The sequence below is a fragment of the Dipodomys merriami genome, unplaced genomic scaffold (assembly GCF_024711535.1).
Source record: "Dipodomys merriami isolate MVZ:Mamm:240054 unplaced genomic scaffold, mDipMer1.0.p SCAF_28, whole genome shotgun sequence".
NCBI classification, from domain to species: Eukaryota; Metazoa; Chordata; class Mammalia; order Rodentia; family Heteromyidae; genus Dipodomys; species Dipodomys merriami.
In genome coordinates this window covers 18,843,582-18,859,471 of record NW_027204270.1, presented here as the reverse complement: position 1 = coordinate 18,859,471, position 15,890 = coordinate 18,843,582, and the positions used below count along the sequence as shown (strand labels likewise).

At 45.4% G+C, this 15,890-nt stretch overlaps 1 protein-coding gene across 1 annotated transcript; it reads left to right on the top strand.

Moving 5' to 3' along the window:
* The first annotated feature begins 6,347 nt into the window (after nucleotides 1-6,347).
* LOC138838031 (Fanconi anemia group B protein-like) lies at nucleotides 6,348-15,478 on the top strand. Its single transcript, XM_070037036.1, is given in 4 exon segments — nucleotides 6,348-6,508; nucleotides 6,561-6,653; nucleotides 6,806-7,368; nucleotides 12,836-15,478. Coding segments are annotated over 4 exon segments (3,390 nt in total). The 3' UTR covers nucleotides 15,409-15,478.
* The last annotated feature ends 412 nt before the right edge of the window (nucleotides 15,479-15,890 follow it).

Here is a 15,890-nt window from a genome sequence, read left to right as displayed (position 1 = left end):
ACGGTCTCTCCTGCCCGGGCTGGCTTTGAACCGCGATCCTCAGATCTCAGCCTCCTGAGTAGCTAGGATTACAGGCGTGAGCCACCAGCGCCCGGCAGGTCTGGGCTTTATATCTAGGCTGTCTCCTACTTTTCAGTGACTACAGGTTCCTTCCTTAACCCAGGCTATAAAGCATAACCAGTACCCATCAGATAGCTTGGTCCTAATTACCTTTCTGTAGAGCCAAGAACCATGGTAACAGTGTGGAGAATGGCAGTTTCTGAGGAAAAGACCATCAGGGCTCTACCCTGCAAAGTTCCTTGAGAAGCCTGGTATGGGCAAGCAAATTTGATAATCTCCATCACCAGGTGAAATTCTAGCTAAAAACTACTCAATATAGTATTGTCAGGGAAAGCTAATAATTTAATTACACTCATGATAAGAACTTACAAGCGGGGGTGGAGGGGCATAGTTAAAGGGGATGGCATTGAGTTTGGGGCGCAGTGAGGGAAAAGGTGAACAAATTTGTGGGGGGGGGGTCAGTGTGAAAAAGAATCTGGATGAAGTTAATATGTTACTTGCATTGCTCCTAAACAGTACTATGCACTTAATAAATAGTATAATAAATAGATAAATAGTGCCAGGCGCCAGTGCCTCATGCCTGTAATCCTAGCTACTCAGGAGGCTGAGATCTGAGGATTGCAGTTCAAATCCAGCCCAGGTAAGAAAGTCCTTGAGATTCTTTAGTAAACCAACAAAAAACCAGTACTGACTTATTTTCTCCAAAATTATAGCTGTGACATGTCACTTGGTTGAAAATACAAGCCAGCTTGCTGAGTTTTACGTGTCATAGTAACAATGTAAGTACAACGGTTTACCCAGCATAGAAGCCCCCCAGAGGCTTGTACCAAGCAAGAGGCACTAGCAGTATGAATAAGTGCCATCATCGTTACAAACAAAGACAGTGTATTGATTTCCGGTACATTGTCCTTTAGTATCTCAGCTTCTTGGGAAAGCATCTGTCCCCAGGTGGGAATGGTTGCAGACCTGGTTCCTGCTGTTCTCCCCGGCCTTTAGCTATCCTTGAGGGACTCCACCAGAGTTTCCTCGATGTTGATTTTCTCTTCCTTTCTGGGTTTTAATTTCTGGGCTGTTAGCTAGATGTCTGCTGAACCTGTGGACACACAAGCATAACCATGGCCCCATACTTTGACGGTTCCCAGTTTCCAGTTATTATCAGTGTCATCCTTCCACCAGATAGGTTGACATAAAGATGAGTTTTTTCTGCTGCTGAAGTATTGATGGAAAATTTAAATTTTCAAAATTAAGGGTATATAATGCCATTGCTATCCTTTGGAGGCCCAGTAACTTACACCTATCTCCCTTTTGTGGATTATAAAGGATTCCTGTAATATAATTGCCACTTATTTAGGAAGGTTTGTAATTTAGTACTGTATAGACAAGGACATTGACTGTTTTAACGTAGAGGGAACACCCATAGCAGGGAAGCAGGAAAGAAGATGGCTCATTACATGATTCAAAGCTTCTCCAGATAAAGGCGTAGCCCAAATAAAACCTGAAAAGGTGTTAGTTGTGACGTATAAAGTTTAATCGACCAAAAGATGGATTGTAACAGGATTTAAACCTATAAGGTTGGTTCCAGGATAAAACGAGGACCAAGTGATTGGCGCACAGGTAGGACAGGCTAGATAATAGATTGAGCTTGAGTGTGAGTTAAATGAAATTTTGTCTATTAAGCAGGAGCATAGCATGTGTTAAATTGTGCCAATCTGTAGCTTGAATGTATAAAGTACAATCAGCTGATCAACAAAATCATTGCCCTGGGATAAAGGGCCAAGCAAAGAGAGTGAGCCCTGATATGCATCACAAAAAAGGGGGAGGCTCTTCTCCAAACCTTCTTTTGTAACTCAGTAAAGAGAAAATTAATGCTAGTCTCCTTTAAGGACAGTGTCATGGTCTCTATTAAAGGAAGAGACATGGCTGTTGGGAAAATGGAGAACAGAAAAGGAATAGGCTGGACTTGATAGTCAACTGGCAAGGATGGTTTATTGAGGAGCAGCAGGGCACAAACCTTCCAACAGGTTTGGAGGTTGTGCAAGGGACGGATTTTGGGGTGGGCTTATATAGGACTTAACAAGGAAGCAGAGAATAAGAAAATGGGCTATGGTCTCCTTGGGATCAAGGGCAATGGGCCCACAGTGGAAGCTGGGTGTGGGGGCTGTTGTCTCCTGGGGGCCAAGGTCAGAATGACCTGCCTGTTGACAAGCACATGAGCACATACCAGATGCTTTGCAAATAGGGCAGGACTCAGTCCTTCATATTCCATCTTTAGATACATAAAAAGATTGGGCAGAGAAGGGAGAGGCAGATCCTTCAGTGGCCATATATTGTGATGAGAAAAGAAGTGGGCTCATCCTTGAGAAGTTGTTATGATGGCAAGTAGTTCATTTTGCTGTGCAGACTGATAAGGGGAGTTAAGTATGTTTATTTTTGGACCAGAATAAGCCGCCTTTCTCCTTTTACTGCCATCAGTAAAATAGAGGTGCTTTTGAAATAGGATAACTTTTAACAATTTTTGGCAAAATCCACTGAGTATTTTTTAGAAATGAAAAGATTTTTTTTTTTGGATAATGACATCCCATATGTCCTAATAATTGGAAAGAGCTATTTGCCATGATAGATTTTCCTGGTAACTATTTTCATTCTCCTTTTATGACATAGGAATAATAATACAGTCTGGACCTTTACTAGTATAGTTTTTTTTTTTTGGGGGGTCCGGTTGTGGGGCTTGAACTCTGGGCCTGGGCGCTGTCCCTCAGCTCTTCAGCTCAAGGCTAGCGCTCTACCACTTGAGCCACAGCGTCACTTCTGGCTTTTTTCTTTTTGCTTATGTGGTGCTGAGGAATCGAACCCAGGGCCTCAGGCATGCAAGGCAAGCGCTCTACCACTGAGCCATCTTCCCAGCCCCACTAGTATAGTTTTAAGCTTTTGTCTCCCTCACTTGACTGATTGTATCCAAATAAGCCTCTTTTTTTTTTTTTTTTTTTGGTGGGCCGTGGGGCTTGAACTCTGGGCCTGGGCGCTGTACCTCAGCTCTTCAGCTCAAGGTGAGCGCTCTACCACTTGAGCTACAGCACCACTTCCGGTTTTCTGGTGGTTTATTGGAAATAGGAGTCTCACGGTCTCTCCTGCCCGGGCTGGCTTTGAACCACGATCCTCAGATCTCAGCCTCCTGAGTAGCTAGGATTACAGGCGTGAGCCACCAGCGCCCGGCTAGGTCTACACTTTTTAACTGGATATTTTGAATATGTTGTTCTAGACATTGTAGCTCCTCTTGAGCTTGTGGGGTTAATGCTTGGAGACTATTTTATTTGTCAGTCATGGGGCCTGAACTCTGGGCCTGGGCACTGTCCCTCAGGTCTTCAGCTCAAAACTAGCGCTCTACCGCTTGAGCCACAGCGCCACTTCCAGCTTTTTCTGTTTATGTGGTGCTGAGGAATGGAACCCAGGACCTTATGCATGCAAGGTAACACTCTACCACTGAGTCACCTTCCCAGCCCACAGGTGCTATTTAAGTCACTATCTCCCTGCAAAATATTAAAGAGGTGCTGCAGTTTGTAAGTTGGATTTTTCAGAGAGGGACGTAGCCAGTTAATATCACCCAGCAACTTTTAAGAATCATTAGGGATCCTCAAGGCATCTATTCTGATTTGAATCTTCTGTGGGATAATGGCATTACCAGTATTCTGATTCCCAGATAAGAGGAGGCTTTTTGGACTTTTTCCTCTGCTATTAACAGACCTGAAACTAATAGCCTCTCCTGCACCATTGTGTAAAGTTTGTCTAACATCTCATCAAGTAAAGCTAACAATATGTCATCCATATAATGGATAATATATGCATCTGGGAAAGATTCCTGCACAGGTTGTAGAACAGCCTCTATGTCTTCCTGACATAGTAGGGAATTAAGCATTCCCTGGGGTAGGACTTTCCATTGGTAATACTTTGCAGGTTCGTTATTTATGCTTGGGATAGTAAAGGAAAAATTTTCCTTATCCTGTTCTGCTAAAGGGATGGAGAAAAAAAAATCTATACATTTCCAATCTCTAGGAATCATTACAGTAGAAGGCAGCTCTTGAAGTAAAGTCCCCTTGGGCTGAATAACAGCATTTACCTAAGATCTTGAAACACCCACTATTATCCTGATTATTTTATATATTATATTATTTTCCTGATTATACTGGAGTATTCCAAGGACTGACTGAAGGCCCTATGTGTCCAGGTTTGAGCTGTTCCTGAGACAAAAGGGGCAGCAGTTCAATAAACTTTTCCTGCCTGACTACCATGTGTTGTTCTCATCAGCTACCTAATGAAACCTACTTAATATACCTTACACTTCCCATTAAAAATGCTTGTCAAAATCTAGTAAGTTGGGGCTAGGAAGGTGGCTCAGTGGTAGGGGTGCTTGCCTTGCATGCATGAGGGGTTCAGTTCCTCAGCACCACCTAAGCAGAAAAAGCCAGAAGTGGTGCTGTGGTTCAAGTGGTAGAGCACTAGCCTTGAGCTGAAAAGCTGAGGGACAGAACCCAGGCCCAGAGTTCAGGCCACACCACCGACCAAAAAAATAAAAATCAAGTTGATTTTATAACTCATTGGTTATAATTTGGAAAACACTGTCCTAGAGCATTTCTTTTTTCCTCTTTATCCCAGCTAGCATTAGAGAACAGAGGTTCAAAATGAGCCAGGACAAAAGTTGAGGAGAGTTAAGAGTGCTAGCCATGAACCCTCAGTACTGGTTTTCCCCAAAATGCACCTCCCACTATCTCCCCAAATTCTAGCCTCCTAACCACTTCAAAACCCAGAATTACCTGCTGGGGAGCTGCTGGCCTTTTTGGATACTGGTACACATTTGAAAACAAGAGACAGGAAAGTAAACCACACTGTGGGAGTGGGGAAGCAGCGGGAGTGGGCGGGGTGAGGAAGGAGGATAGTAGGCGTAGAGTTGACAGGGCACACAATGAACAAAGAAGCCTCAAAAACCAAGCATGCTTTACTGAGCCCTGCTCCCCGCGGTGAAATGCCCCTAGAGCCCTTAGGCTACTGCGCACTGGCCAAGCAGAGTCTCAGCAATGGCGCCTGCGCGAGGAGGGAAGCAGGGTGAGCGGCTACCGTGAACGGAGGAAGGGGCAGTCTGCGGAAGCCCACGCCAGGAGCGGAAGGGGGGTGGGGTCGGGCACGGCATGACTCAATGAACGGTCCAGGCCGTCAGCAGCTCCGATATTCTCGGCTGCGACCGCCATGCAGCAGCTACTTGGGAAGCTGTGTGACGCTCGCTGTCCTGCTTGGAGCACCACGGAGGGCACATCAACACATACAGGCTTGTGAGGGGCAAGCTTGGCGACGCCGGTGCTAGGCACCCGATGCTGATCCCGCCACTCAGGGTGCTCAGAACCCAGTACTGCTGCCTGACGGAGACCCCGATTGACGGACTCTGGACGTCGGGCTGATGGCGCGTGTGTGGTTACAGTCATTTCCTTGCTAGAGGAGCAAGCGGATTGAAGAAACAAGTTAGCTGCTGTCGTGTGGGGACGGCCATAGACGCAGATGGGACCGAGCTTTGTGAATAAGGTATGGAAGAGTTTGAAGAAACTGAAATGTGGCTACTCAGTCTAACTGGCGCCATCTTGATGGTGTGGATGTGGACTTTCTGAGAACTCTAGAGGAGATCTAGGATATTCTTTGGATTACAGGTGTCACGGGAGTTGTTAAACTCCGGCAAAGTCTTGCCCTGGATTGCTTCCCCCTTGATTGCCCCTAATTTTCCCCCGTAGATGGTTTGCTTTGCTTCTGTATAATACTTTTGGAAGGTTTAAGAATCCTCTGCTGGTTTGCTTTACACCTTTTTTCAGATTTAATTCCGCACATCTTATGCAGTTTGGGCCTCTATAAGCTTAGTGCTCGCTGCATTCAGGGCTGCGAGTCTTCGGGACACCCTTGCAGTCGCAGGCCTTGTAATAAAGACTCCCCATTTGACCTCTTAAAAGTGTGGCTTCTCTGTATCTCGCGAATCAAATTCCCTAATAACAGAGGTTAGCTGCTGTCGCGTGGGGACGCCCGCGGGCGATGGTGATGGGAAGGAGCTGTGTCCATAAGGTATGGAAGAGTTTGAAGAAACAGGAGTTAGCTGCTGTCACACCGCCAGAAGTGGGCTGAGGCTGCAGCATCCATCTTGCCATTCCAAACGCAGACCTGCTCCAGGACCCGCTCCAGGAGACTGTCCCGGCCAGCGGCCCCGAGATCCCCGTCAAGCGCTCCAGTATAAAGCTGGCCGCCGAGGGCCCGGCGCAATGGAGACCCACTTAAGGGGCGCCACCAAGTGCGGCGCGGTGAAGGCCAACTGGGATCAACACGCCAGCCCGGCCGCCGCCCGCTCCAAGGCCGCGCAGCCATCGGGAAGACACCGACTCCTGGAAGCCCAGGGCTTCGCTCCCGCGGCGCTCAAGGCCTGGTCGGAGCGCGCCACTCCTCACGCCGCCCGGCTCGCTCATCTTTGCCTACAGTGAGGCCGTGGAACTGGGCCGGCCACCGGCGCTGGGCGGCCTGCTGGCGCTGTCACCTCACCGCTGGGACGCTGCGGGGCGCGCTGATGTCCGGTGTGTCAGTTGGGCGGAAGGCGCGAAGGGTAAGAGTGGCGGGTGCTCTAGCCCCGCCCCTCCCTGGAGAATCCCCCAATCGGGTGTGTGGCTGCTCTTCCCGCCCCCCCCCGCGGGGGCCTGCCTCTCGCGTGCTCCTGCCCCGCCCTCAGGCCCGGCCGGGCTCGCTCGTTGGCGGTGGCGGCGGCAGCGGCGATGCGCCAAGGTAGGGGCCATCGGCGCGCGTGCGCGCGGGGCCGAGGAGCCCGCGGGGCCCTGCGCTACCCCGCCGTACCCGGCGGCTCCCTGGGTCCCACGCGCCCGGTGCCTCACATCTCTCGAGGTTTTTGCGGGCCGCCGGAAGCCGCGGCGCCGCAGGCTCCCGCGAGCGCCCTGCTGAGGAACCCTCGCCCCCACACAGGCCCGGTGGAGCTGCGGGAGGCCTTTCCCGGGCAAGCCGCCTTCCGAGCCCCGCGCGGCCTTCGCGGCGCTGTCCCGGACGCGCAGCCGCGGGGCCTGCGCAGCTTCTCCAGGCGGGGCCCGAGGCCCGCGGTCGCTCCGCACGAGCTCCCAAGGCTGAGGGGTGTTGTGACCCCTCGGGCGACCCCGCCTCCCCAGCCCTTCCGGTTTTGTCTGGAGGCTCGGCGCGGGAGGGCCCCGCCGGCCGGCTGCGGACGCCGAGATTTCCCGTTTCCCACGGCGGAGCTTCGAGCCGAGCTCCCGGGGGAGGGGAGGGGCGCGGCGGGGGAGGGGGGTCGCTGATCAGAAACCGCGTGGCGGGAGCGGAGGCTGCAACAGGGTGAGGGCGGCTGTTGAGGGTCGCAGGAAAGGCGCCAGAAGCCAGCCCGGGGCTTCCCACACCCACCTCACCCTTCCCTTCGCTTTGCCTTTCCCCGCCTAGCCCTCAAGCCCCGGGGATCCGATGGGGGACTCAGATAGGCACCCCGGACTGTGGGTCTCCATCCTGGACGACACGTGCCTCACGTGACCCCAGATGGAGTCTGGGAATTGTTGCCTTTTCTTGCCTTCTTTTTCCTGTTTACTGCAGTTTCTTTTTCAGGTTGACTATCCCAGAGCTGTTGCAGGTTTTTTGTTTTGCTTTTAGATTTTGGAATAGCTGCATATAGGCTATATCTTCAGGACTGGGCTCAAGTCTAAACAAAATAACATGTTTCATATAACTCATATCCAGGGCTGGGAATGTGGCTCAGTGGTAGAGTGCTTGCCTAGCAAGGCATGAAACCCCGGCCCGGGTCCGATTCTTCAGTACCACATCAACAGAAAAAGCCAAAAGTGGTGCTGTGGCTCAAGTGGTAGAGTCTAGCCTTGAGCAAAAGAAGCTCAGGACACTGCCCAGGCCCTGAGTTCAAGTCCTAGGACTGGCAAAAAACGAACCTTTATCCACATAGCACAAAGTAGTGCTATGGTTTTTAGAATGCCTGCGTTCAATTTGTGTGTGTATTTTGAGTCATGGTCTTTGTGTGTATCCCTGTCTTAAACTCTTAATCCTCATCACCACCTCCTGAGTGCTAGGATTATTGGCATGTGGCACCATGCTGGGCTGCCCCTGTGATTCGACTGTGACCCATCATGAAATCAGATATGTGAACCACTTATGCCATCATGTGGGGACCGGTGGCTTATGCCAATAATCCTAGCTACTCAGCAGGTTGAGATCTGAGGATCATGATTTATAATCAGCCCAAGTTTTTTTTGTTCCAATTAACCAGCAAAAATCTAGAAGTGGAGTTGTGGCTTAAGTGGTAGAGCACCAGCATTGAGTGAAAAAGCCAAGCATGAGTGAGAGGGCCTGAGTTAGCCTAGCTTTGCGTGCCCTCACACACACACACACACACACACACAGATAGTTTTGGGGATGAGGATATGACTCAAGTGATAAAAACATTTGCTCAGCAAGGGCAAGATCCTGAATTCTAACTCTCCTGTAACACGAAAATATCTTTTTTTTTTTAAGTTTTGGATTTGGGAGCATTTTAGATTTTTTGGATTTTCTGTATTGTCTCATCATCCAACAACTGTTCATAGAGCATTAGGCATAGGCACTGTGGAGGTAGCAATGAACAGAGCCAGCTGGGTGCCTACCCTTAGAAGAAAACAATGTAGGGCTGGGAAGTTTGCTCAGTGATAGAGTGCTTGCCTTGCATGCATGAGGCCCTGGGTTCGATTCCTCAGCACCACATAAGCAGAAAAAAGCCAGAAGTGGCGCTGTGGCTCAAGTGGTAGAGCGCTAGCCTTGAGCTGAAGAGCTGAGGGACAGTGCCCAGGCCCAGAGTTCAGGATTCTCCCCCCCCAAAAAAAAAGAAAACAATGTATAGGATAAATGAATACTAGTAGAGATTACTTGAGCTGGGAGGTCAGGGTTAACTGTCTCATGATAACACTTTTGAGCCAAACAGCAGTCCATTATCCAAAGGAAGACGAGCATTCCAGGCAGAGAAAATGCCAGATGCAAAGATCTTGGTGGAGCATGTGTTTGAGGATGCAAGATTGGCATGATCGGGGAGGTTGTACATTCTTGTAATCCCAACACTCAGGAGGATCTTGAATTAGAGGATAGCTCGCACTACATAGTAAGACTGTCCCAAAACCACTGAAACCAAAACAAAGTGATTAAAAAAGAAGAGTTCAGGGGGGCTGAGACCAGACCCTTGTAGGCTGTGGCAGAACTCTGAACTTCATTTTAAATGTTATAGGAGCCATGAATGGGGGATTAAGTAGCGAAGGGACATGAACTGTATACAGAATAGTGTGTGTCGGGAGGGGGAAGTCCAGAGTAGAAGCAGGAGACCCCCCCCCCCAGGAGACAGCAGTCAAAGTAGTAGTTTATATGGCATGTATGAGACCAACCGGGCACGGGTGGCTCACACCTGTAATCCTAGCTACTCAGGAGGCTGAAATCTGAGGATAGTGGTTCAAAGCCAGCCTGGGCGTGAAAGTCCCTGAGACTCTTATCTCCAATAAACCACCAGAAAACTGGAAGTGGCGCTGTAGTTCAAGAGCTAGAGTGCTAGCCTTGAGCTGAAGAGCTGAGGGACAGCATCCAGGCCCAGAGTTCAAGCCCCATGACTGACCAAAAAAAAAAAAAAAAGAGAGAGACCAAGATGGTGCCTGACACACAGTAGAGGCTAATTAATGGTAATTGTATAAAATTTAGGAACCAGGAAGACCTGGGTCTCTGTAAAGTGGGAACAGAACTGGTCTCCTAGGGTTGCTAAGAGAGCACAAATATAAGAAAACACAAAAAGTTCAGATGTAATTTTGGGGGCACAACTCATGGTTGGTTCAATGTTTTTGTTATAATTTCTAGCATCCAGAAAATAAGGGAGTGTGTATTAAGTAAACCAGGTTTCTGCAACTCTCGAAGGTCTAGGGGCTCTTTGTCTAGCCACTGCAGAGAGCCCTGATAAATGTTCTGAGGGTGGCAGAGCCAATCAAGACAATGACTGCAAAGGATGTCTTTATTTCCCTGTAATTATTCACTGAACAATGGCTGAGGAAAGAGGCTCTAGATTGGATACTTGGAAGAGCAGTAATACTAATGAATAGTAATGACACCAACAAGAATAGCCAACACTTGTCCCTGTGCAGCTGTGTGTAGTAATTAAGTTAACAATAGCTGCTGAAACCTCAGAACCTTCACACAATAGAAGTTTAGTTCTCATTCCTGAAGTCCTATTGGGTATTTGTCAGGTGGCTTTCTATAGAGACTTAGAGACCCATACCTCTCCCATCTTGTGGCTCCTACTACCTTAGGATTTTCTTCCAGCTAGTGGATGGGGAAGGAGAGAATTCCTTGGGAGGTTTTAACAGGCTACTTTGAGCTGGCTCACATTCTTTCTGTCTTAAGTCTGTTGGCCAGGACTTGATCACATAGCCAAATACTTTTTGATAAATGCACACCATTTTCTGCCATACGACATTTAGGTACATAACATATTTAGGTAAGGATCATCTTATTTAATTCTCATGATGTTTTTGTCAGGTAGCAATTACTCCATGTTACAGAGGAGGAAACTGAAACTGAATTGTGAAGTCAGTGCAGGTCTTACCATAGTTGATGAGGTGTTGTCAAGACTGTGGGCCATGCAGTCAGATACTGTCATAGTGATTAGGTAATTTATTTTTATTTTATTTTTTTTTTCTGGCTTTCTATTCTAGTAGTTTCTTTTTTTTTCTTTTTCTTTTTTGTGAACATACTGTACAGAGGGGTTACAATTACATGGGCAAGATAATGAGTATATTTCTTATCAAGCATTGCAGCCTCCTCCTTTGTTTACCCTTCATATCCCTTCCCAGCCTCCCCCCCCCCCCCCCCCCCCCCGCCACGCACCAAAGTTGTAAAGTTCGTTTTAGACATGACAACTTGTACTTCTCATTGTTGCAACGGGACCACCAGTATCCTTAAATGACTTGTTTTTCCCCATCTCCTCCACAAATTATACCGACATCAAATATAGTGAAAGCAGGGGTTATACTGTGGGGGAGTGATTAGGTAATTTAGAGAGGAAAGAAGTTCATTTAGCTCATGGTTCTGCAAATCACACATTGGTGACTTGATCTTCACTTTGGTGCAGAAATGGTCTTGGCTACATCTGGCAGAGTCCTTGTACTTTATTACACGTGGTAGAAAAAGAAGACACAGATGTCTGCAGAAAAGACAATAAAGCCCGGTGCCGATAGCTCACACCTGTAATCCTAGCTATTCAGGAGGCTGAAATCTGAGGATTACAGTCCAAAGCCAGCCCAGGCAGGAAAGGCAGTAAAACTCTTTTTTTTTTTTAAACTCTTATTTCCAATAAACCATCAGAAAACCAGAAGTGGCGCAGTGGCTCAAGTGGTAGAGCGCTAGCCTTGAGCCGAAGAGCTCAGGGACAGCACTCAGGCCAGGGATTCAAGCCCCATGGCCAACAACAAGAACAACAGAAAGAAAGTGGTAGAGTGCTAGCCTTGAGCTGAAGAGCTGAGGGACAGCGCCCAGGCCCAGAGTTCAGGCCTCACGACCAGACCCCCCCAAAAAATAAAATAAAAAATAAAAAAAGAAAGAAAAAGAGAGAAAGAGAGAAAAAGAAAAGAAAGAAAGAGAGGAAAGAAAATAGCAAGAAGGAACATGACCTTTATAACAACCCACTCTTGTGATAAATAACCCAGTCCCCTGAGAAGGTATTCACCCTCTTGGCCAAATCCTTCCCTCTTTTTTCTAACTGTGTGTATGCACGAATGCATGAGTCTGCACATGCAGTGCAATGCTCTACAACTCAGTAATAACATCCCTAGTATATTCCCTTCTTAAATATCCCACTATCTCTCAACTCTTACATTGCTATGGCTCAAGTCCTAGTCTTACAAGTATAGGGCCCTGAGTTTAAGCTTACTCAGTACCATAACACACACACACATGCACATATGTATACATATACATATATATGCATATATGTATATATACATATATGTGTATGTATACATATGTGCATGTCTTTCTCTATATATACATATATATATATATATATATATATATATATATATATATGAGCTTTGGAGACAAACTACGTTTGAATGATAGCAGATGTTGAAGATATAACATCTAGGTTCCTGTGAGGAATTCAGTTACTTTATTTTCTTTTATTTTTTTTATTTTTTTTAAGAATCGGATGCTGGGGATGCAGCGCGCTGGCGGGAGGTTTGGAGTCACAAAATCCTGCAACCGGGTGGGGCTTCCGTAATGTGGCTACATCACCCAGGCATTTGAGAAAGCCCTGAAACTGTGCCTCAGTTTCCTCATCTGTAAATATTATAGTGCCTATGGCATGAAGACACCATATGGAATAAAAGGATAAATCTGAAGTACTAAGAACAGTACCTAGCACTACTCCCAGGAGAAGAAAATAGTGGCAGTATTCCTTGAGAAAGGAATGCAGCCATTGATTAAAAGCATCAATTGGAATCAGTTTTCATTTGCAAGCTGGATCAATGCAAAGACTTGATTTTTGTTGTTGTCCGCGTGGAGCTTGAACTCAGGGACTAGGCACTGTCCCTAAGCTTCACTCAAGGCTACTCTACCACTTTGAACCATAGTGCCACTTCTAATCTTCTGGTTGTTAACTGGAGACAAGAGTCTCACAGACTTTCCTGCCTGGGCTAGCTTCAAGCCATGATCTTAGATCTCAGCCTTCTGAGTAGTTAAGATTACAAGTGTGAGCCTCTGATTGGCAAATGAGCAATGTCATTTAATCAACAAGAAAGGGTCGTGTGTTATAATGGGGAAATCCTTATTTTTCAGTTGTCTAACCAGAATTTTTCAGATAAAATGTCAGCAGAGACACCCATACTACATGTCAGAAAGATGGTATTTGACAGCGAAACCAGAACCTTTGCTCTGAAGTCCACTGGATTCTGTCACATACAGAAAGCAAGTTCTCATTTAAAAATTATATGTTGCAATTGTGTGTCAGATTTCAGAACTGGAATTAATCTTCCTTATGTTTTGATACAAAACAAAAAATTGAATGGTCTTTTCAAATATTATTTGCTGTTTTTGCACAGCACCAATAAATTTGAAAAGTGTTTAAGTTTTAGTCTAGGCTATGAGATGAAAGACAGCATAAGAGTCCATGATGGTCCTTTAGTTTTATGGCAATATGTCAAGACATTCTACTGTATCTCGTCCCAAATTGGCAAAATCATTAGCATATCAACTAATTGGTCTTCTATTCAGTGGGCAGGTGAGATCCAAAATCTAGGTATGGTTTTTTTGGGGCAAATGGAATATACCTCAAAGCTTTTACAATCAGATTATAAAATCTGTAATAGTAAGTTTTGTATGTATTCTCTTCAAAGTAAAAAAATATTAACTGATACCTGTATTATTCCTCCTGCTTATAGTAATGTGGTAACTTATATTCATGTCTGTACAACTGAGATTGTCAACAATCAGTTAAGAATATCTCTGATTGCCCTTACTAGAAAGAATCAGCTCATTTCATGTCACAATGGAACACTTAAAAGTGTGTGCCAGCTTCCATTTGAAGATCCTTGTACAGTTCAATCTTTGGACCCAGGTGAAGGAAAATTATTTTTCATTGTTTTATTTAGGACCAATCATGCTTGTGCTGTTTCAAAAAAGAACTTTCAGGTTACTGCTAAGTGGAATAAATTTAGCTTAGTACTGGTAGATGACTTCATTGGAACTGGAAGAGAACAGGTACTGCTCCTTTTTAAGGATTCTTTGAATTCAGATTCCCTGTCTTCGTTTGAACTAACAGATCTTGATAAGATAAACTATTCAAGTAAACCAGTGGTGTTCTACGAAGATGATTTGTTTAAAGAACAACATAAGAATCGTTGCTTGGTGATTCCACCTCTGCAAAGAAGAATAGAAGTAGGTTTGGGTTTAACTCAGGAATTCAAGAAGCATATCTTGCTAAAGGAAAAATTTATTTTGAAATCTTGCAAAGCTTTAATAAACTTGACTCAAACTGACAGTACGTTAAATACAGAGGAGGAATGTCTTGTTCCTTTTTGTGGGGAAGAAGAGAATTTTGTCAGTACCTTCAATGAAAAGTTGCCAGATGTTTTTCAACATTCAGAACAGAAAATAGAGAAGATATGGTATCGTATATTGGATGGTAGCTTAATTGTTGGAGTAAAACCCACATCTTCTTTAAAGCTATCCCTGAATGATGTGACTTTATCATTGTTAATAGACAAATCCTATAACTCCATTGTTCCGGTTATTAAGTGTCAAAATAAGGTGATTAAGTTGAGTATGGATTCTTTCTCAGAACCATACTTAAAGCCACATGAAGTAGGATCTGAGGCAAAAAGGATCAAGTTGAACAAGGAAGAAAGCTTTATTGGTGAACAGCCGTCTAAGAAAGAATGTGAGCAGATAATTACTGGTGTAACTTCTCTTTCACCACTTTTAGCACTCAATAAATTTTGTTGTGTCGTGCTACTACAATTTAAAGAAAGAGATACTGATAAGTATCCTGAAGATCGTTTTATTCCATGTGGCAGACTTTGTATAAGTCTCAAAGATCTTTCAAGTGAGAAATACCTACTGACATTTCCAGAGAAGAAACTGATAGAGCACATGGAAGATCTTTTTGCATATCTCACAGTATTGAACAAATACTGTTTTCAACTCACATCATCATCTGGTGGTACCTTGAATTTAATGAAGATGTGGCTTATAGAATGCATGAACTGTGAAGTCATCAAAGAATTTCCAGAAATGTGCTTTTGTAAAGAGCCAAGAAATGTCTATGGGACTCTACTGAACTGGAAACCAAAAACACCATTTAAAGGAATTTTAACAATCTATACGAGGAATCAAACAGTTTTGTTCCAATGTCTTCATAATCTTACTAGACTTCTCCCTATCAATTGCTTCTTCCAAAAACTAAAGTCAGGAAGTGAGGATCTCCTAGTTGATCATTTTGCATTAACTTTGGAGAATGAACTAGTTACCCTGGCTTCTTTTTCTACGGTAACCTTACACAATTTTGAAAGCAACTTTGTTCAAAAGTGTGAAGCCAGTAAAGAAAATAGTAGTACCAAGCCTACTTCACCAGAGACAGAGGACAAAATCCATCTGTTCAGAAAGGAATTTGAGAGAGAAAAGAAGAAAATGGTTGAAATGGACCTAAAAATGAGTGGTGCCCTTTATAGAGAAATGACTTTGAAATTAACTGAGATTCAGTTGCAATCAGATTTGGCTGCCGAGAAAATGACTCCTTTTTCATTGACAAAGTTTTGATATCCTTGTTATATGCCTCTTCTGTAAAAATAAAGTGTACTCTTAAAAAAATCAAATGCTGCAGAGGTTGGAGCAGTGTATATCAATACAAGGTTTAGCTGTGACTTCTCAGGACCCAAAGAACCCAGAAGGACTCTCTTGGGAGAGTTAGGGTTGAACCCAGAGTTGGCGTTACCTGGAGCCCCATCTAGTACCCTTCCCTCATCCCTTGCAACACTAGTATGAAGACTGAACAAATAAATTCAGTTCCATTCACTAAGCATATCTGCTTGGCGAGCTCTACATGCAGGGGCTGGACAGCCTAGCTCAAGGGTGTTTAGGCTTCCTCTACCCTGGCTTCGGGTGCTACAGCTTGGAGGTGGAGGATTCTTGTACATTCTCTTTCTCTTTTCTTCCCTCCCTCCTTCTCTCCTTTCTCCCTTCCTTCCCCCCTCTCTTTCTCTCTCTCGCTTGCTGTAGCTCTAGCTCTAGCTCTGGCTCTT